Source organism: Solanum stenotomum, chromosome 4, assembly GCF_019186545.1.
Source record: "Solanum stenotomum isolate F172 chromosome 4, ASM1918654v1, whole genome shotgun sequence".
NCBI lineage: Eukaryota > Viridiplantae > Streptophyta > Magnoliopsida > Solanales > Solanaceae > Solanum > Solanum stenotomum.
In genome coordinates, this window is record NC_064285.1 from 35,551,402 (window position 1) to 35,573,466 (window position 22,065).

The following is a 22,065-nucleotide window of genomic DNA, read 5'->3' on the forward strand; positions in this document are numbered from 1 at the left end:
TCCGTTGAACTTCTCCACTCACTACTCTTTGAATCATCTTCAAGGTGGTAATCTCCTTGATAAGGACAACCTCTGCTAAAGTTGCATTTATACATATACTTGGTGTTAGAGTGTTTCAGTCATGTAGACCAACTTAGTCGCGGTTGTAGTGCTTTTTTGACTTGTTCTCAAAAGTGACTTAAATTAGGTATCATCTTCTTGAGTTTATCGAATGGTGAGATAATCCCTAATCTCTCCCATGGCATCCTATTCCTAATATGATCATGCATTTTTCCTGAAATCTTGTTGCTACAAGCATATTATATAACATACTTTTGCATATCTCTGTCAGGAGTTAATATTTTTTTCTTTAGCAGTTCCATTTTGTTGCATATTTTGGAAAGTCAATTGTCGCCCTATCATCTTCTTTTTTTGAAGTCGTGTGAAGTGTTCTCTCCCATTATCTGTACAAAGACATTTTATTCTCCTTTCAATATAATTATCTAAGCAGGTTAGAATTCTTTAAACTTCTCAAATACTTTAGACTTCTCCTTTAAGAATTAAATCCATATGTACCTTGAGATGTCATCAATGAATATTACCATGTATCAGTAAACACTAATAGAAGGTTGCTTTACTAGTTCAAACATGTCTAATTGCACAAACTCCAGTGACTTATTTTCATGATACTTTGATTCTCTAAAGGAAAGTTAATGTGCTTTTCCATATTGGCATCCATCAAATATAGTGTCTCCTCTTTCTTCAACTGTATAAGAGGTCTCTTAATCCAAAGCTTCTTGTCCGTTGTCTTTCTTGTTTTGGGAAGAAGGGGTTATGTTACCTTTAGATTTCTTGTAATAACAATCTTTAGTATAGTGTCCTTTTATTCGGTAACTGTAGAACTTGTCCCTTTGTCAATTGTTGAAACCTTGGTTTGACTGCTAGTTTGATCGCTGGATTCTTTGATGTTCATTCTTTTGGTCTCCCCCGGCCGTTATCTTCTCTCTTCATCACATTTTGTAGCCTTTTAATTTGTCCAAGAGCACATTACTAAGCTAGGACAATAATTGTGTGCCAATTTTCCCTCCTTAATTAGATAAAGAGATATTAAAGGGTCGATAGGCTTCGGTGAGCTATCCCACCTAATAGACTAGTATTTTCGGTTGGGCTGTCCCATCTAATAGACTAGTATTTTTGGTTGGGCTCTCCTACTCAATCTATAACAACTCTACAGTAATAAAACTTGTTAAAGTAGGTTTTTAATTTATTTTATAGGTTACCATATGAAAAATTACATGTTCTGATAGGATAATTTAATATAATAACTCAGGCTATTCTTTATATTCTCGATGTACATAAAACAAATTCTAATTAAAAATAAATTCTTTTAATCAATACATGAAATGAAAAGACAATCTTTATAATAACCAAATAAATAACTAGACAATTTTTGAAATATGGGAAAAAAGAGAGAAAGAATGAGTGCTAGCATAAAACATTTATGAGAAAGAGCGCTGAAGTTGTAGATCAAAATAAGAAAACCAAAAGAGATAAACCTGGAATAGGGTGTTCCTTCCATTGCCAAAAGTGTGTGTGATCATTCCCCAAAACTATAGGCCGTGATTTGTTCGATCTTTTTAGTGGCATTAACTACGAAAAATATTAAAGAGTACAAAAAAATCAAGAAAGATATAGTCACTGATCAATGAATTGGATTGAGAATGGGATGGGAAAAAAAAGTGTACCTTCACATATTGCAAAACAATTTTTTTATGTAAAAATTCCTGATAAATGCACTAAATAGTGTATATGAACCCTAGCTAGGTTTACAATCAAAATCGTGAATCAAGGGAAAAATCATTCAATATTTGTGATAAAAATTCATATACTCTGATATTTATTTGTTCATCTACCTCAATTTAGTCCAGGTATGTTTAATTTTGCCCTTTTGAAAGTTTATTTTTGATAGAAGGTAGAATCTTTGCTTAAATCAGGATTCTTTCCTGACCAACGATCTAGATTGTTTGCAGACCAAGAAATCTTTATTATAGCTCTTTTTTCACAATGAAAAAAAAATAGAAGTCATTTCACTAAAAACAAGCAGAAATCGTGCTAAAGAGAGAAAAAAAAAGCTTGATTTGAAAGAAGAGGGAAAAAAGGGATTTTGATTAGAAAATATAAAGATATATAAAAAAGGGATTCATTAAGGATATAATTGTCATTTCAACATTTTTTGTTGTTGTTGTTGTTGTGGGCCTCGAAATTTATTCTTGACGTGCATAGATTGAGTGTATATCACGTATTTTTCCAAGTGAGATTCAAGTCGTTTTTCGCTGACGATTTATTCTTGTATTCACGAAAATAATACATTCACAACTAAAATAAAAAAAATTAGAAAGATCTAGACATACATTTGATCCCTCAATCATCATTGACACCCCTCAGTTAAAAGTGGCTCAGTCACGGGTGAAAAAGTGTTCATGCTCGTGACATTGTGATCCTACCACTAAATAAGATTTCAAAAAATCTAAATTTTTCAGAAAAAACAAGACAAACACAAAAATAATGGGGAAAATGAAGAAATTATACTAATTTGCCATGATCAAGAAGAATTGGAGAGTTATAGATGTTGAAGTAAAATTGTTTCTCGGACGGAAAACACCATTAGAGAGTTTGAAAGGATAAATTGCACCTTTGAGCCTTAAATACAACGGTGTGGTCCTTTTAATTATAATTATTTATTTATTAATTATAATACATAAGCATTACTCTTAACTTGACTTCAGCTGGTAACTATGACTTTTAACTTTGCTAGTGCACAAGTAGGCACTCCAACTATCCAAAATTTGAACAAATAAACACTTGAATACTAACTGAAAAATGTGTGAAATTCACGTTAGTCACGCGCGTCAAAGGTAAAATCGAGTGTTTATTTGTTCAAATTTTGGATTGTTTAAGTGCCTACTTGTGCACTAGAAAAACTAAAGGTCATAGTTGTCAGCTTAAAGATCATGCTTATACAATATATACACATACATAACCACATACATACATATAATAATATCCTAAATGAATCCTTTTTATATATACATCTCCATTTTTCGAATCAAATTCTCACTGTATTCGGGCAACTATGAATCCTAAATGTATCCTTTTTTCAGTTTGTTTTAAGATAATTGGTTGGTTGAAAGAGTTATTTTGGGGTAATTTTGCATATTCTCGTAATTATACAATAGAATTCCTACAAAAATAAAATTTTACTATAGCAAATCTTGTGGAGGGTTTAAACCCATACAAAATGAATGTAAAATTTTTGTATTGCTAATAGGCATAATACATACATTGGACCCTTTATTTTGCATTATTGGATGATCATTGCTAAATGTAAGTGGTATTTAATTATTCTTCTCACATTGTGAAAAAAGTCTCTAATGAAATAGTTTTTTTTGCCTATATCTATTGTAAGCAAGGTGGGGTAAATAACACTTGTAAAAAATAAATACAATTTAAGTCCGTCAATCAATGACTCCAATACACACTTAAGGGACTCTTTACATTTTCATTAGGTATCAGATTGCTACTTAGACTTGACAAAAATCTCTAAAAAATTCATTCAACAATTTTTCAAACAGTTTAAGTGCACCATTTCACGTAATAATTTTTAGCACTCTATGTTTATTGTTTGGCCTCTGAAAATTCATAATTATAGTTTGCTACTCACTATGACAATCACAATACACAAAGCATCCAATATTTTCCATTAAGTATTGGACAATTTAAAGCACAAATACACTTCAAACTAAAGAAAATAAGGAAAATTTTATTGATTCTCATGCCTTCCATATTTACGGGCTGCGCTAAAATAATTTTGTAACAAAAGCATTAGTTTCCTCTAGTGATTCTCATATTTGCTTGAGCATGTGACCAACAATACACAAATTCTTGTTTGTAAAGCCGTAACCATTCAAGTATATGAAATTTTAGCACATATCTTGAACAATTTTTCCTTCGATTTGAAGAGAAGGAACATGAATTTTAGAAACTTAGATTAAGGTTTTTTGGAGAGAAAGAGGAGAAGAGCGTAGTATTTTTTTTCCGTAAAAATGAATTTGTTTTCACTTTCCCCTTATTCTATATTATAATTTATTTTAAAAAATAATCTATATGTATTTGTTTTAGTTAGTTGGTAGCAACTAAGTGGTTCACTTATACACATCGGCGCATTTGTATATCACGTGTTTTACCTGAAATATTCGAGTGTTTTTTGTTTATTTGGATAGTTAAAGTGCCTCTTTGTGCACTATCAAAGATAAAGGTCAAAGTTATAATTTGAAGCCAAGTTGAGAGTCCTATTTATGTATTATGCCCGGAGGTTATGACCCCCCACAAATTAAAATTTAATTATTTATCAAAAAAATATTGCGGAGAAAATAATCCCTACTAAATGAAATATTTGTGAGGGTTTTTGAAACCATTGTAACAATAAATTGTGGGGATTTTAAAGCCCCCTCAAAATACAATTATAACCCCCAAAAAAATAGTTTTTTTTATTAATGATATAAATTAGGTATATTACATAAACTTGCCCTTTAACTTGGCCTCAACTAACATCTATGCCCTCCAGCTTTGAGTGTGCACAAAGAGATATTTTAACTTTTATAATTGAATAAATAGATACATGTGTCCTACATGGTATAATTGTCACACCCGAGCCTACACCCTAGACGTGGCCGACACTCGAGAAACATTGCTGGCCCCAAGCAAACCCTTAACCTGGTTCAACTCTCAGCGGAAGACTTACTCAACATTAGATGAACTCAAAAGTAAAACTTTAACTCAAATGTCTCAAAATAATAAACTCAGAAATTTATAAGAACATTCAATTGGACAATAAAAGGCAACTCGAGTCTCAAACATTAACAATGGAAATGAAAAAGACTCATGAACTACTATTGTCTATCTATGAAGCCTCTAATACTATCAAGGATATAAGGACAAGACCTGCGATCATCCTAACAAAACTTAAATAATAGAAATAAATAAGGGATTCACTGAAAGCAAGGAGGCTAACCAAACAACTCTGGGACTGCAAGTGGTATCAATGAAAGGCCTGTTGATGACCCTGATCTCTTGTATATGCATCATAAAATGATTCAAGCCAAATGACATCAATACATTTTATGTATGAGCATGTAAGAGGAACATTGAACATAACATAAAAGCTTGAACTTGGAAAGAATGAAACATACTCACCTCATCTCTTCTCAACTCAACCTCAACTAAGTGGATCCACTAAGCTATGCTTAAAAAGCAATAAGTAATTATCTAAAAAGTATGATCCTTTCTACCCACATTGGCTACATGGTTTATGAGGACTTTGAGTTGCATGAACTCGTCCCCATATCGGTGGTCAATACTACTCCCAAAATATAATTCAGCTCATATGTTTAAAAATATTTCCTCATCCTCAAGCTTTGAGATTATTACTCAAAAGGTTCTATTAAAAAGAGATTATACTAAAAATCTCCTCATGAACTCGTTTGGAAATCAGTGTTTACTCTCATTTTAAATGTAAAAACATTTATTCTTTGGAATACTTAGTTCCTATATATTCATTTTGAAAAACTGAAACTAAACTCTCCTCATCCTCAAACTCAAGTACACAAGTCTTAAAACAAGTTTTTAAGAGATTGTAAAAGATTTCTCAAAATGACTCAAAAAAACTCTCAAGACTTTACTCTTAACCCTACCATTAATTTGAACTATGAATTCAAGTGTTATGATTCATGTTATGAAGGATCTCTCGATGTTTATATGTAGATTAGAGTAGTTAGAATTAGAAGGGAGTAAAGGAAAACCTTAAAAGAACTTAGATGGGTGAAACAACTGAAAAGGGATGGGGGCAGGCGACCCTGGCGCACTGAGTGGCGCAGGGTGCTAGCCCCTAAACTTTAGAGGCGCAGTTATGGTGCACTGCTGGCGTGGAGTGCCAGCCCCTGCCCAGAATATTCGATGAATTTTTGTTGCTCATTTTCTTACCCTAATTGTCCTAGAATAGAATGGTTTCTTCCAAACCGTCTTAGATTCGTTTACTCAAATTATTTACATGAAAATCTACTCGAAAACCCTCATGAATAATGGTCATTAACAATATGCTCGCCGTAAGAACTCAAACAAACATCAAAATTCAAGAATGAAGAATATGTAAATTATGATTAGTGTGTGGGTGAATGAACCCATCATTATGGAAGATTACATACCTTAATTCGGCAAATTTTCTCGACAAATCTCACAAATCTTGACGACTGTCTTGAACCTTTCCTATTTTCTCCTCTTGAACTCTTCTCAAAACCCTAAGCATATTTGGAATTGTGAAAACTGACCCAAATCAGATTTGACCCCAAAAATATTACTAAAAATGTTTTAAGCTGATGGTGTAAGGAAAAAACTAAAATACCCCTCATCAATTCGGGTAACTTTCCTTAACTGGACAGGATGACTTCAAACATGCATATCTCCCTTATCAAACATGAAATTTACTAAACTCGGTGGCGTTGGGAAGAAGATTCAAAGACCTTTCATTTGATATCTTATGGGCCACCTAACTCATCTTGTACTAAAAGTTATGGTCGTTTGAAGTTGACCCAAAACTCATAACTTAAGCTTAACTTGAACAAATCTCAAATTAGTCCTTCCCAAATTAGTTCTTTCTAATTTTAGCTCTTCTCATACCGAGATGTTACAATATATCCCCCTAGGGAATATTCCTCCTCGAACGAGATCACTTTAAGTAGACTAAGGGTGGCAACATCTACACCCATCTCAAATACTCAACATGCATATTAACACAAATGTCCACTTAAAAAGTACCAAGAAAAGAATTAGTACCTTGGTTTGAAGCTTCTTCGAAAGAAAAGAGATGTGGGTATCTCTTCTTCATATCCTCCTCATCCTCCTAAGTAGCTTCCGCAACAAACTAGTTTTTGCATAAAACCTTGACTGATGCTACCTCCTTGGTTCTCAACTTGTGAACATGATGATCCAGAATCTGAATGGGAATTTCCTCAGAAGATAGGATGTCCTTAATACCAATATTTTTAGTTGGTATAATAAGTGAAGGATCGCCCATACATTTCTTCAATATTGAAACGTGAAACACCAGATGGACTGCTGCTAACTCTGGCGGTAACTCCAACTCATAGGCTACATTACCAATCCTCTTAGATATCCTGTAAAGACCAATATACCGGGGACTAAGCTTCCCCTTCTTGCGAAACCTCATAACACCCTTCATGGGTGAACCTTTCAAATACACCCAATCATCTATCTCAAACTCTAAGTCTCTCCTCCTAACATGGGTATAGGATTTTTGACAACTTAGTGTTGTTTTCAACCTTTCTTGAATGATCTTCACTTTCTTCATAGGTTGATGAACCAAATCTGGTCCTATCAACCCTGCTTCACCAACTTCAAATCATTCAATAGGGGATCTATATCTCCTCCCATAAAGAGCTTCATAAGGAGCCATGTTGATGCTAGAGTGATAATTGTTGTTGTAAGCAAACTCAATGAGAGGTAAGTGATCAACCCAATTATCTTTGAAATCAATCAAACAAGCCCTCAACATATCCTCTAAAGTCTGAATTGTACACTCTGCTTGACCGACAAGAAATGGGCTGATTTATTCATCCGAACTACAATCACCCAAATCGAATCATGCTGCCTATGGGATCATGGCAAGCCAGTAATGAAATCCATATTGATCATCTCCCATTTCCATTCTGGAAAATCTATATTCTGAGCAATATCACCGGGCTTTTGGTGTACTACCTTGACTTGCTGACAATTCATGCACTTAGCAACGAACTCTGCAATACACCTCTTCATACTATTCCACCAATAGACTTCTCTCAAGTCACGATACATCTTTGTGTAACCAGGATGGATAGAGTATCTGGAGCTATGAGTTTCCTCCATGATCCTCTCTTGGAGGTCATCCACCCTTGGCACACACAATCTACCTTGATACGTCTAAACACCATCTCCCCCTTGTTAAAATGCCACTACTTTCTGCTTATGAACATTTGCCTTCAATTCAAGCAAAACAAGATCTTGGTCTTGTTTCTCTTTCACTTTGGACACTAGTGATGATTCAGTCCCATTCATCACCACCACTCTACCTTCATTGAAATCAATTAATCGGACTCCCAATTATGCAAGTATGTGCACATCTTTAGGTAATTCTTTCTCGTCCTCCTTAACTTGAGCAGTACTACCCATAGACAACCTGCACAAAGCATCAACAACAACATTAGCCTTACCTGGGTGAGAGAGAATACTCATGTCATAGTCCTTGAGAAACTCCAACCAAGATTAAGCTCTTTCTGATTGAATACAAACTGGAGACTTTTGTGATCGGTGAATACATCTACATGAACACCATAAAGATAGTGACACCATATTTCTAAAGTGAATACTACAGCAGCCAACACTAGATCATGGGTTGGGTAGTTCTTCTCGTGAATCTTAAGTTGTCTGGAGGCATAAGCTATAACTTTGCCATTTTGCATCAATGCACAACCCAGTCAAACTTTGGACTCATCACAATACACGACAAAGCCTCGTGTACCCTCCAATAATGTCAATCTTAGGGCAGTAGTCAACCATATTTTCAAATCCTGAAAGCTTTTCTCACAAGCTTCAGACTATTGAAACTTCACTGTCTTATGAGTCAACTTTGTCAACGGGGACAAAATAGATGAGAAACCCTCAACAAACCTCCTATAATAACCAACCAAACTCAAGAAACTCCTAATATCAGTTGGAGATGTGGGTCTAGGACAATTATGCACTACTTCAATCTTTTTAGTATCAACTCAAATCCCATCACCAGAAACAATGTGGCGTAAGAATACCACAGACTCAAGCAAAAACTCACACTTGGAAAATTTAGCATACAACTCTCTATCTTTGAGAGTTTGGAGAACTATTCTGAGATGACTAGCATGATCTTCCTCATTCCTCGAAGAAATAAGAATGTCATTGATAAACACGGTAACAAACATATCTGGATATGGTTTAAACACTCTATTCATAAGGTCCATGAACGGTGCAGGAGCATTAGTCAAGCGAAAAGACATAACTAGAAACTCATAATGACTATAAAGGGTCCTGAATGCTGTCTTTGGGATGTCACTTTTCCTTATTCTCAAGTGATGGTAGCTAGATCTAAGGTCGATCTTAGAATAACAAGTGGCACCCTGAAGTTGATCAAATAAATCAACAATTCTTAGAAAGGGATTCGTATTCTTTACAGTAACCTTGTTCAATTGGATGTAATCAATACACATCCTAAGAGAACCATCTTTCTTCCTTACAAATAAGATCGGAGCACCCCAAGGTGAGGCACTAGGTCAAATAAATCCATTATCAAGAAGACCTATCAACTGTTCTTTTAGCTCTTTTTAAGTCAGCTGGAGCCATTCTGTATGGTGGAATAGAGATATATTGAGTATCCGAAAGAATATCTATACCAAATTCGATTTCTCTCAGGAGGGAATCCGGGAAGATCATCTGGAAAGACCTCTAGAAACTTACTAAAAAACTAGAACTGACTGAATAGATGGTTTCTCAACACTAGAGTCATTAACTCGGATTAGGTGATAGATGCACTCATTGGAAACTAACTTTCTGGCCTTAAGGTATGTAATGAATCGACCCTTTGGCTCTGCTGAACTACTCCTTCACTCTATAACTGGTTCATTAGGAAACTGGAACTTGATTACTTGAGTTCTACAATCAACTGAGGCATAACAAGCATGGAGCAACTCCATACCTAAAATAACATCAAAATCCACCAAATCTAGCTCAACTATATCAACCATAGTGTCCTTGTGATTGACAAATATGGTACAATCATGATAGACTCTTTCTACTAGACCAAAATCACCAACCGGTGTGGAAACATTGAAAGGTTCAAGTAGTTGTTTGGGGGAATGTCGAACTTCATGACTACATATGGAGTTACAAATGACAAACTCGCACCGGGATCAAGCAAGGCATAAACAGCATAAGTAAAAACTTTAAGCATACCCGTGACAACATCTGGTGAATTTTGTTGATCCTGGTGATTAGCTATAACATACAGATAGTTTGCATCCCCACATATTCTAGAAGCAGCTCCTCTATGGGTATTTCTTTCCGTTGGGGCTGCTGAAGAAGATTGGGCTCTATTGCCCCCATTTCCCTGACTATTCTTGGGGCATTCTATCATGAAGTGACCTGTCTAACCACACTACCAGTTAAGCCATTGCGACACGCTCTTGGGTGGTTCCTACCACACTTAGCACATGCAGGAGTCCAATTACCTCCTTGTGCCACACTATCGTGAGATTGTGCAGGTCTAGCTCTGATGTTCTGAGAATTTTGATTCTTAAACTCACCTCTGTTCTTTGCTGCATGTGCACTAGCAGACTATGGAGCAGGTCCATTTGTATTTTGCTGAAAAGATAACCGGTTTGCATTGCTCTTTTGCTGCCTGGACTCATTTCCTATTGTCTTAGCTTTCTTGTTTCAGAACACTTCCCTATCTCTCAACCTGTCTTCCTCAACTCGCTACACATGGATCATCAGCTTGCTATGTCCATGTCCCCTATCAACATTTCAGCCTTACCCTTTTTGCTTGACAGACGAGACAACCCAAACACAAGCAAGCTTATCCTGCTCCTCATATTAGCAACCATCTCTGGAACATAACGGGAAAGATGGGTAAGGCTGTACTCATGTACCCTCATAGATTCCTGCTTAAGAATGAGAAATTCTCTTACCTTCGCCTCCTTCAGCTCATGGGGAAAGAAATGCCCCAAGAAGGCCTCCTCAAACACAACCAACTCACAATTGGTGCACCCTCAACTCTACTCTTCTTATATTGGTCGTACTAGACTCTAGAAACACCCTTTAGTTGGTAAGCAGCTAGTTCCACACGCTCAACATCTGCAACATGTATTATCTCAAATACTTTCTGCAACTGCAAAGTTTTCTGGATCTTCAACAACACTTGAACCAGTGAAGTTTGGAGGATTCATCCTTAAGAAATGACGAATTCTAGATGTATCAGCCACATCCTGTTAATTCCCTCTTTGTTGCCCGGCTTGGTTGGTCACAACTTGACTCAACATCCGGATAGCATCCCGGAACTCAGCATTAGTGACCTCTCCTTGGGGTTGCACTTCTGGTGCATTGAGTACCCCTTGATCCTGGGGATCAACATTTCTCCTAGTAAGATGACCTCAAACTTCTCTTCGTGGAGGCATGATTTGAAAGATACACGCAAGCACAAATTAGAAAGAAACTCACACAAAAAGAGTATGAAAGAAGTGAGATAGTTCTTAAATGTCACAGCCTCCTAATTGTAGATGTGGCGCGCTGATAACTAGGACACTACAGACACGTCATCATATACATCCTAGAACTCTTGAACTTTGTGCTCTGATACTAACTTTGTCATACCCCAAGCCTACACCCTAGACGTGGCAGGCACTCGAGAACCATTGCTGACCCCAAGTGAATCCTTGGCTTGGCTTAACTCTCAGCGGAAGACTTACTCGACATTAGATGATCTCCAAAGTAAAACTTTAACTCAACTATCTCAAATAATAAACACAGAAATGTATAAGAACATTCAACTTGCCAAACGAAGGCAACTCGAGTCTCAAACATTAGCGATGGAAATGAAAAAGACTTATAAACCACTACTGTCTATCTATGAAACCTCTAATACTATCAAGGATATCAGGACAAGACCCCCGATGATCCTAACAAAACTGAAATAATATAAATAAATAAGGGATCCTCCGGAAGCTAGGAGGCTCACCAAACCACTCTGGGTTGCAAGTGGTATCAACAAAACGCCTGTTGATGACCCTAATATCCTGTACCTTCATTATGAAAAGATATTGACCAAATGGTATCAGTACATTAAATGTACGAGCATGTTAGGGGAACCTGAACATTACATAAAATCTTGAACATAGAAAGAATGAAACATACTCAACTCACCTCTAACTCAACTCAACCTCAACTCATGGATACTCAACTCAATATAGTATAAAAACAATAATAAATATGTAGTTTATATAAAGCATTTAAAATAGTAGGTAACGACTCAATGTATTTAAAAATACAATAGTAACTCTTATTTGGGAGATTATCTAATCGACAACCATCACCTTGAGCTATGTGATGATACAACGTCTCGCCCACGCTGCCAAAATTTTTCTATACCTTGCCGAAGTATAAGACATCCTCAACTAAGTGGATCCACTAAGCTATGATTAAAAATCAACAAGGAATCATCTAAAAAGTATGACCCTTTCTACCCAGGTTGGCTATATGGTTTATGAGGACTTTAAGTTGTATGAACTCGTCCCCATATCTGTGCTCAATACTACTCCCAAAAATATAACTCAGCTCATATGTTTAAAAACATTTCGTCATCCTCAAGCTTTGAGATTATTACTCAAAAGGTTCTCTTAAAAGAGGTTATACTCAAAAACTCCTCATGAACTCATTTGGAAATCGGTGTTTCCTCTCATTTTAAATGTAAAAGCATTTACTCTTGGGAATACTTAGTTCCCATATATTCATTTTGAAAAAAAATGAAAATCAACTCTTCTTATCCTCAAACTCAAGTACTCAAGTCTTAAAACAAGTTTTTAAAAGATTGTAAAAGACTTCTCAAAATGACTTGAAAGAACTCTGAAGACTATACTCTTAACTCTACCTTGAATTTGAATTATGAATTCAAGGGTTATGATTCATGTTATGAAGGATCTCTTGATTTTTATACATAATTTAGAGTAGTTAGAATTAAAAGGGAGTAAAGGTACAACTTAAAATAACTCAGACAGGTCAAACGACTGAAAAGGGAGGGGGCTGGCGACCGCATCACACTGAGTGGCGCATGGCACCGACCCCTAAACTTCAGAGGCGCAGTTCTAGCGCACCGCAGGCGCGCGTCGCTAGCCCCTGCCTAAAAAATCCGATGAATTTTTATTTCTTGTTTTCTGTCCCTAATTCTCCTAGAATCAAGTGGTTTCTTCCAAACCCTCATAGATTCATTTACTCAACTTATTTACATGAAAATTTAATCAAAAACCCTCAAGAATAATGGTCATTAGCAAGATCCTCGCATCAAGAACTCCACCGAACATCAAAATTCAAGAACGAATGTAACACCCCGCTATTTGAAAGAGCTAGAATTAGAAAGAACCATTTTTTGAAAGAATAAAAAATATGAAATTTGGCAAGTATGTTAAGTATGAGTTTTGGGTCAACTTCAAACGACCATAACTCCTAGTACAAGATGAGTTAGGTGGGCTATAAGATATCAAATGAAAGGTCTTTGAATTATCTTTCCAACACCGCCGAGGTTGCTAATTTCGCGTATGAGGGTGGTATGCCAGTTTGATGTTGGGCTGTATGGATAAGGAAATTCAATCGAATTTTAGAGGGGTATTTTGGTCTTTTCATTACCCAATTAATTTATTTCATTTTTAGAAACTTATTTAGGGTATAAACTGAGTTGGTTCAGTTTGCGCATTCCAAAATTATTCTTGGGCTTTGAGAGAAGAGAAAGAGGAGAAAAGAGGAGATAAGGTCAAGATTTCTTTAAGATCATAAGATTTATGCAACACCCCGAAAACTATTAGGCTTAACTAGAGCTTGTCGTAACTGTTAGAGTCATAAAATTTGTTTCTCATACTTAGAATGAAATGTTTAAGGGTTAAACGTAAAGTTACGACTCCCTGAGGACCAACCAAGGGTCATTGAGGAGGACCCTAAAGTCTACCCTCAAAGCTGTCCAAACAGTGACCCACGGATGGGGACCTACGGGGCGTAGGTCCATCCACGCCACATGAGTGAGCTCCGTAGCTCAAGTCCCATTTCAAAAAGCCACAGACCATGAATTATGCCCAACCAGGATGGGCTGTGGTCCCACCCACGGTCCGTGGGTCGTGGGTCATGCTTGCAAGCTGTCCCAGAGTCAGTTTAGGGTAGGGGCTTTTAGTTAATTTTATTTTTAGTTAGTTTGATGTGAGGTCATTTTATATTATTTTAATACACCTATATAAGTATTTTTAAGTCATTAACCAACCCATTCACTTCATAAAATCCCAAAACCCAAATCCATAACCAACTTTCCCCAAATAAACTCTCTCTAAAACTCCAAGGAAGAAGAAGAAGAAAGGTGAGGCTAGGGTTGAAGAATCAAGCTATTCCTCCTCAAATTCATAGGAAATCTTCAATAAGGTATGGTAGCTCTTCATCCATGGGTAGCCTTCACCCATGGATCCCCTTTAAAACCCCCAATTTCAAAGTTAGAAAACCCAAAAATTAGGGTTTGACTTCAATCTCATGGATTCATTTCAAATTAATTTTTAAAGGTTGTATTATGTTTGTTTATGAATATATTGATGATTTTAAGTTGAATTCCTCAAGAATCTATGAATTCCCCTACTTTCTCAATTTGGTATTTAAAGTGTGGGTATTGATTGATGCAAGTAGAATGTTATAGAATTATGAATGTAATGAATTGATTACATAAATTATGGTAATATCCATGCCTAATGTAGTAATTCTAGGTGTGTTGATTGAATGTGATCTATGGTCCTTGAAGGGAAAATTATGAGAGTTATGTATGATTATGATATGTATGTACATTCTTTATGAATACTTTGAGAGAAATATGATTGTGACTATGATGTAATTGTGGTGTTGTTGAAAGGCTATTCTCTCTCTCACACACACACACTTATGAATGAAGTTTATATGGTTATGATAATGATGATCTGTTGATTGAAATGTTATTCTCAATTATACACTTGTGAATGAATATGCCATATTGTGAAAGGCTCTTATCACCTAAATGAATTGATAGGTTAAGGGCACCCTTTCATGTGCAATTAATGATATATTCTAATGATGCACCTTAAATCAGTAGACTAATGGCATCCCTTTCATGAGTGACTAATAAAGTATTTTAAGGCTTGTCTTGAATCGGTAGGCCAATCTAATGATGTACCTTGAATCGGTAGGCTAAGGGCACCTTTTCATGAGTAATGATGTTAATAGAGAATTAACTACTCCATGGGGAAGTAATGCTTAGTACCGAGTGGATATTGAATATGAGATAGAGGCTCTCCCGTTAAGTAAGGCCGGGTTTCTAAAAGTAATCTCATGAGATGGAGGCTTCCCCGTTAAGTAAGGTTGGGGTTTCTAGTAACAATCTTCTTATCCTATAACTATGTGCCCACATAGGTTATTAGCTAGTGGATCCACCTAATCTAAATGTTACCGGTTCTACCTTAGGCAAGTAGACCATCTCTTTTCGGTGTGGGAGACACTAGATTCTATGATTTGCTCACATGGTCTATGTCGGTTAAGGCTTACCTCCATAATGAATGATTATAAAATATGGCTTCTCAAGAATGCACTACTTAGTGTGGGTGGGGGTATGAGACTTCATCCATGCATTGCACAAGTAGGCTTTGCGAGTAGTTATGGTGTGTTACTTAATATTATAATAATTTATGAAATGATTATGCTTATGATGATGCTACTAAGTATGTTGATATGAAGGCTAAATGTAATGATGAATGCTTAACTTGGATTGTTGCTATATGTTGATTTCCCTGATATGACTTATTAAATGTGAATGTTCCTTGACTATGAGTATGAACAAAGGATGAGATCAAAGAATGGTAAGTATGATTATGGTGACCTAAAAGTGGTACTTAGTATAGATGAGATTATGGGATCTTATCTATGCATTGCACAAGTATAACTTAGGGTTATTTATGAGGTGATTCTATTATGCTATGATGACCTATATGTTGAAAATGCTTATGACTTATGCTTTTATATTAATGTGCATGAATATTCTTAACTTGGTAAAGTGCATGCTTTTCAACTAAAATGTCCTTTTTAGCATGTTTTCAAGGTTTTTATGCATGGCTATCATAATTAGTGCATTTTTGTACTAACCCATATTTTCCTACATTTTCCCACAAGTGTAGGGTCCGGACTTTGAGGTGAATCTTCTTTTGGTTCAAGCTTGGATCGACTATTCTCCTAGCTTGTGGTGAGTCCTCAAGATTCGAGGACGTATGAGTTATTTGTAGTTTCTTTCTAGTTATTTTATTTTCGGACTATATTGTAAGGGTTGTGTCCCTATCTGATTCAAATATTTAGTAGATGACTAATTGAGACAAGTTAGACTTCCGCTTTCTTTTATAAAAGACTTCGATTGTATCGATAAAGTTTTTAAATTCCACATCATTTCTTTTATCTTATGTTATGATATGCTAAGGGGATTGTATGAGACCTTTCGGGGTTGAGTACACCTTGTCACATCTAGGGGGTACTCGTGGGTTGTGACAAACTTGGTAATTAGAGCACAAGGTTTAGAATGATTCTAGGATGATGTCTCATAAGCCATGTCTAGTAGAGTCTTGTTCATAGTGTGAAGCGCGCCACATTTATGAATGAGAGACTATAAGATGTTTAGGAAACTACAGTTCTTTCATTACTCTTAAGTCGTGTCGTATAGTTTAACTGTATAAAGTTCCTCTTCGAAATCCATCTTTTGTGTCTTCAGGATATGAATACATGAAGGGCTAACGCAAGAAGAATGGAGGGTGACAATGTCAATGAAGAAGCTCCTCAAGTAAATCAAGCTCCTCAAGCTAATCAAGCTCCGATTAATCCTTTGGCTATGTCAGATGTGGAGGTTAGGCCAGCTTTTCTAATGTTGACTTAAGCCATGACGGCTCAAGCTCAAGCCATGACAACTCAAGCCCAAGCCATGACGGCCCAAGACAATAGAGATGTTGGGACTCATGTGAATGCCGCTTCCAGGGTTAGGGATTTTGCTAGAATAAATCCTCCCGAATTTCATGGCTCTAAAGTGGATGAAGATCCCGAAAGGTTTATTGATGAGGTTTATAAAGCGCTTGATATTATAGGAGTGTCTTCACAAAAGAATGAGAAGTTGGCCGCCTATCAATTGAAAGATGTGACTCAAGTTTGGTATGAACAATGGAAGGGTGAGAGGCCAATAGGAGCGGGTCCCATAAAGTGGGACATGTTCAAATTGACATTCCTTGATAGGTTCTTTCCCCTAGAGTTGAGGGAACGAAAGATGCAAGAATTCATTAACCTTCGTCAAGGAGGTATGAGTGTGAAAGAATATGCTCTTAAGTTCACCCAACTATCCAAGTATGCTCCAACTATAGTGGCGGACTCAAGGGCTAAAATGAATAATTTTGTGATGGGAGTGTCCGACTTGGTATAGGAAGAATGTCGTTCGGCAATGCTCATTCATGATATGAATATCTCACGTCTCATGGTGCATGCCTAACAAATTGAGGAGTCAAAACTAAGGAAAAAGAATAGGGAGGTGAAAAGAGCTAGAACCAGTGATAGGAATTTGTCTAATGATAAGTCTGATGGACAAGGTAGACCTAAGTTTAAACAAAGGTATTCCGATCAAGATTCTTACAATACCCTAGGTTTAACCAAGAGAAAGGTAGTGGGTCTCCATTACCTAAGCCTACTTGCACCAAATGTGGAAATAAGCACCATGGTAGGTGTCTAGCCAGTACAGATGGTTGCTATGGTTCTGGCAAGAGTGATCATCAAGTGAAGAATTGCCCTACACTCCCGGCAAAAGGGAGACAGGCCAAGAAAGCTCCTCATAGTGGTCCGGAACCCAATGCTCCAAATTATGGTCGCTTCTATGCACGCCGGTCTAGAAATGACCAACAAGCCTCTCCGGATGAAGGCACCGGTATGTGATAGTTCCCTATAGATGTAAATGCTTTATTAGATCTATGTGCTACTTTTTAGACTTTGATGTTAGCCTTGGCTGGGATTGTTTGAAAGAGGTGGTACTTGAGGTTTTAGTTGGGGGCTTTCTCCCAAGGGGGAGATAGTATGCTTAGATAGCAAGATTGTTGAGAGTCCTGATATCCTCATCTCTCTTCTTATATTCCTATTCTAGCTTGAGACAAAGAAATTCCTCTTGGCCTGTCTTATGATTTGGAGTCATGTGTGTTTTAGAAATTTCCATGATCTCCTTATGTTATGCATGTTCTTGATAGAATTCATGTTTAGTCAGAAAATGAGTTTTCACGATTTATGTGTTCCTCATGTTGTTGTGCATTTAGTATGAATTGCCTATATGCTTCATGAGATGAATTGTCAAACATGCTTTAATATGCTTTTGAGAGCAATTGTATGATTTACTTCATGTTATCAAGTTGAGCATGCTTTGAGTTGGAGAAAGTAGTTCCTCCTATGAATGTTGAAATGTTGAGTTTTCTTGCATAATGGGTTGTTAGATGTAGTTCCTACTCCCTTGTGTTGCATTAAGTATGTTGAGATGGAGTTGATGTTTCCTCCTTTGAATTGTGCATTATTTTTGATGTTTCATACATGATAGGCTGCTAGTCTTGAGTCATTAATTCCGTAAGGTGTATAGATCGTCATTCAAGGATGAATATTCCAAAGGGGAGATAATGTAACACCCCGGAAACTAGTAGACTTTACTAGAGCTGGTTGTAAGTGTTAGAGTTATAAAATTTGCTTCTCGTACTTAGAATGAATGGTTTAAGGGTTAAACGTCAAGATATGACTCTCCAAGGACCAACCAAGGGTCCTTGAGGAGGACCCTAAAGTCTACCCTCAAACTTGCCCAAACAGTGACCCACAGATGGAGACCTACGGGGCGTAGGTCCATCCACGCCTCGTGGGTGAGCTCCGTAGCTCAAGATCCATTTCAGCAAGCCACAAACCATGAACCACACCCAACTAAGATGGGCCGGGGTCCCACCCATGGTCTGTGGGTCGTGGGTCATGCCTGCAAACTGTCCCAAAGTCGGTTAAGGGTAGGGGCTTTTAGGTAATTTCCTTTTTAGTTAGTTTGATGTGAGGTCGTTTTATATTATTTTAATACACCTATATAAGTGTTTTTAAGTTATTAACCAACTAGGGATGTAAATAGGGTGGGTTAGGGCGGGGAAAGTCATGACCTACTAAAATATTGACCTCCCCCACCCCGCCCATTTAGCATTTTCAAAAAAATTACCTTGTCGTACCCTACCCCGCCCTGCCCTATTATGTTATTTTTGCTCTTTATGTTCAATAGTTGCCTAACTGTGCCTCATTATATCTCTTATTCATTTTTGCTTTTAAACTAAAATATTAATATATATGTTTGAATAAAATTTTATTGTTTTGACTATTTTTTTCTCTATAAAACAGATACATGCATGTAAATACAACTAAAGTAGACATTAAAATGAATCAAGAAAAATACAAGTTTGTGGGAACAACGCTGAGGAGGACATAGAAATATTTTCAATTTATAATTTGTGGATACTTTTATTTACAAAAACAAACTTGATTTTGACAGTAAAAATTTTGTTCCCTATAAAATTGTAGACAAAATTAAATTATATACAATAACAATAACGTGAAATTCCATCAGTGGGAACCGGGGAGGATAAAGTGTACACAGATCTTATTACTAGCTCGTGGAGGTAGAGAGATTGTATTCGAAAGACCATCGGCTCAAGTGCATCAAATCTATCTATATATAAAAGGAGAAGAAAAAATGACACATGTCATTACCACAATTTTTTGAATTTTAAATATTAAATAATTTTAAATAATCAATAATAAACAATTATTTAAATAAATATTGAAACATATCAATAATTACAATTAGATCCTATGTAGTTGTACGGTAGTTACAATACCACAATTTTTATTATATTTTAGCTTTTAGATATTTTAGATTTAGACCATTTACTTATACGTAACTACATAAAATTTTAAATAATCATTTTTTACAAATCATTTAATCAAGGAAAATTGGATTCACAATTTTATCATTTATAATATACCCATTTATTATAAATGAGTATATATTTTACGTAAGGAGTCTAAATATATCAGTATTTTGTATTTAAAATTTATATTAAAAAATAAATATATTTTTACAGATAAACACAAATAAGACAGTTTTATAACTCCTTAAGATAACTTCTCAATAACCATCCACTAAACAAGGAAATTTTAACTACATTTTTCACTGCATCTTGAAAGTCACGTACTATATATATATATTTTTAGTAATAACTTTACATTATTCTCCTATATTCAACAATAAGTGGCTTTGCAATTTAACACAATCTCAAAAATTACATCCAAATCAATGCATTGGAACTTGAAAGTTCGTGTTATTTGATTGTGGATAGTTCCTGATAAATTCACAGCAAAAATACCTTACTCTTTGGAGATGATTTTACAAGACGAAAAGGTCGAGTGAGGATTTTGATTGCGAGAAGAACACAAGGTTATATGCAAATATTGAGTTATTGAAGTAACTCTAATTATACCTAAACAGTATTTGTCAAACATTCAAAAGGTAAAAATTAGAATTAATACATATACCCTCTGTTTTGTTTATTCTTAAAATTTATTTATCAAATTCTTATGTGCAAATCATAGAGTATTATGTGAAGGTCTTCGTTTGTTATCTTTGATTATCTACTTCGAAGTTGTTGTAAACCTTTAATCAGTTGAAGTTAACCTGAATCAGTTTGATGCTCATCTAATTATTGATTTGCAATTGTATATAATTTATTACTCCATTTAAAAGGACATGTACTTTCTTTGTTTCTTTTCATTAAATTTATTAAAATTTGACTGTGTTAGATTATTTTATTTTTAATTACTTGAAAGTGATGTATTTGTTTTTAGTTTAGGCTTTTCTTATCAATGCTAGAATACTATATCCTAAAACAGGATGGGTTTGGGATGAAAGTACCTATACTCGCAGTATTTAAAAATAATAATATTATAAAACTGTATTTTGTAATGAAAGTACCTATACTTGCAGTATTTTAAAAAAAATAAATTATAAAACTGTATTTCATAAAAAAAAAACATAAAAACTGACATTTGAAATTTAACCAAAAAAAAAGTAATGCAATAGAAACTGTGAATTGACATAAAACATACAAGTTTAATATATATATAAAAAATACCAATTAACAATTTATTTTCATTTTAATTGATATATAATTTAAGAAGTTCTCAATATTTTATACTTTAATTCATTGAAGTTTAATTTTAATTGCATAAAAAAATTATATTATAAATGCATGCTTGAAACATAAAACCTATTGTTATTACTTATGTGTTATATAAAATTAATTTATTAACTATTAAAAAGCTAATTAAAAAACAAATATGCGTGAAAACAAAATCAATTTCAGATTATTTTCTTATGCATAATTATATATTTTAGTCTAATCTTAATTATTATTAGTTTAAAAGTTCCTACACACACATTAATGAAAAAAATAGTTTTAGATAAATTTTTTTTACAACTCTCCATCCTTTACTACGGAGTCCTATAATCAATGAATAATTGTGTTGATAATCTTTTATTTTATCAGTAGTTATCTTAATATAACCTATAATCTATAAGTTCTATCTTTACCTATATATAAAATAATCAAACTAATAATAATGATAATAATAATAATAATAATTGTCACGACCCAATTTATCAAGTCATGATGGCACCTACTATAACCCACCAGCAGGTAAGCCAACTCGTAACTCAGAACAACAAGTAATGGGTCTGAGGGTAGAAATTAAACAAGAGTAGGAAAATAACAATATAAACAGGCGGACGCAAATCAAAACATATATATAAATAAAGATCCCTCCCAGAACCTGGAAGTCACCAGTACAGAGCTACTACAAAATGAGTACAAGTCCCAAAACTGGACAACAGAGACTGGACTGTCTCGAAAGGAAAAAGACAAGTCTATATATACAGATGGAGACTGAAATAGTACAAAATGCCGTGTGCTCACCCCCGTCTCCGGATAAGTCTACTCCAAGCTCGATCAACGCTGGCTACTAGTGCTCAGACCTGCATCACAAAATAGATGCAGAGCGTAGCATGAGTACCAAAACAACAGGTACCCAATAGGCATCATCGGCCGA

The 22,065-nt window shown here is 35.3% G+C and overlaps 2 protein-coding genes across 2 annotated transcripts in view; one reads left to right on the forward strand and one right to left on the reverse strand.

Annotated features, from left to right (window-relative positions):
• Positions 1 to 3,759: 3,759 nt before the first annotated feature.
• LOC125862467 (uncharacterized) overlaps positions 3,760 to 22,065 on the reverse strand; it is a 1,053,062-nt gene continuing 1,034,756 nt past the window's right edge. The window contains exon 7 of the mRNA XM_049542549.1: positions 3,760 to 3,771. The gene's annotated coding sequence lies outside the window, so the exon portion shown is untranslated. The remainder of the gene's footprint in view (positions 3,772 to 22,065) is intronic.
• On the forward strand, positions 16,670 to 17,835 carry LOC125861463 (uncharacterized). The gene is made up of 3 exons (XM_049541354.1): positions 16,670 to 16,788; positions 16,897 to 17,067; positions 17,550 to 17,835. The coding sequence occupies exons 1-3, from the start codon at positions 16,670 to 16,672 to the stop codon at positions 17,833 to 17,835; spliced, it is 576 nt and encodes a 191-aa protein (XP_049397311.1).

What these genes read in the sequence shown, in the direction of transcription:
- LOC125861463 (XM_049541354.1), top strand. Translation starts at nt 16,670, where the DNA reads ATGGAGGGTGACAATGTCAATGAAGAAGCTCCTCAAGTAAATCAAGCT. An exon ending in GTTAGGCCAGCTTTTCTAAT is followed by an intron (nt 16,789 to 16,896) that starts GTTGACTTAAGC and finishes TGCCGCTTCCAG; the next exon opens with GGTTAGGGATTTTGCTAGAA. An exon ending in AAAGATGTGACTCAAGTTTG is followed by an intron (nt 17,068 to 17,549) that starts GTATGAACAATG and finishes ACAATACCCTAG; the next exon opens with GTTTAACCAAGAGAAAGGTA.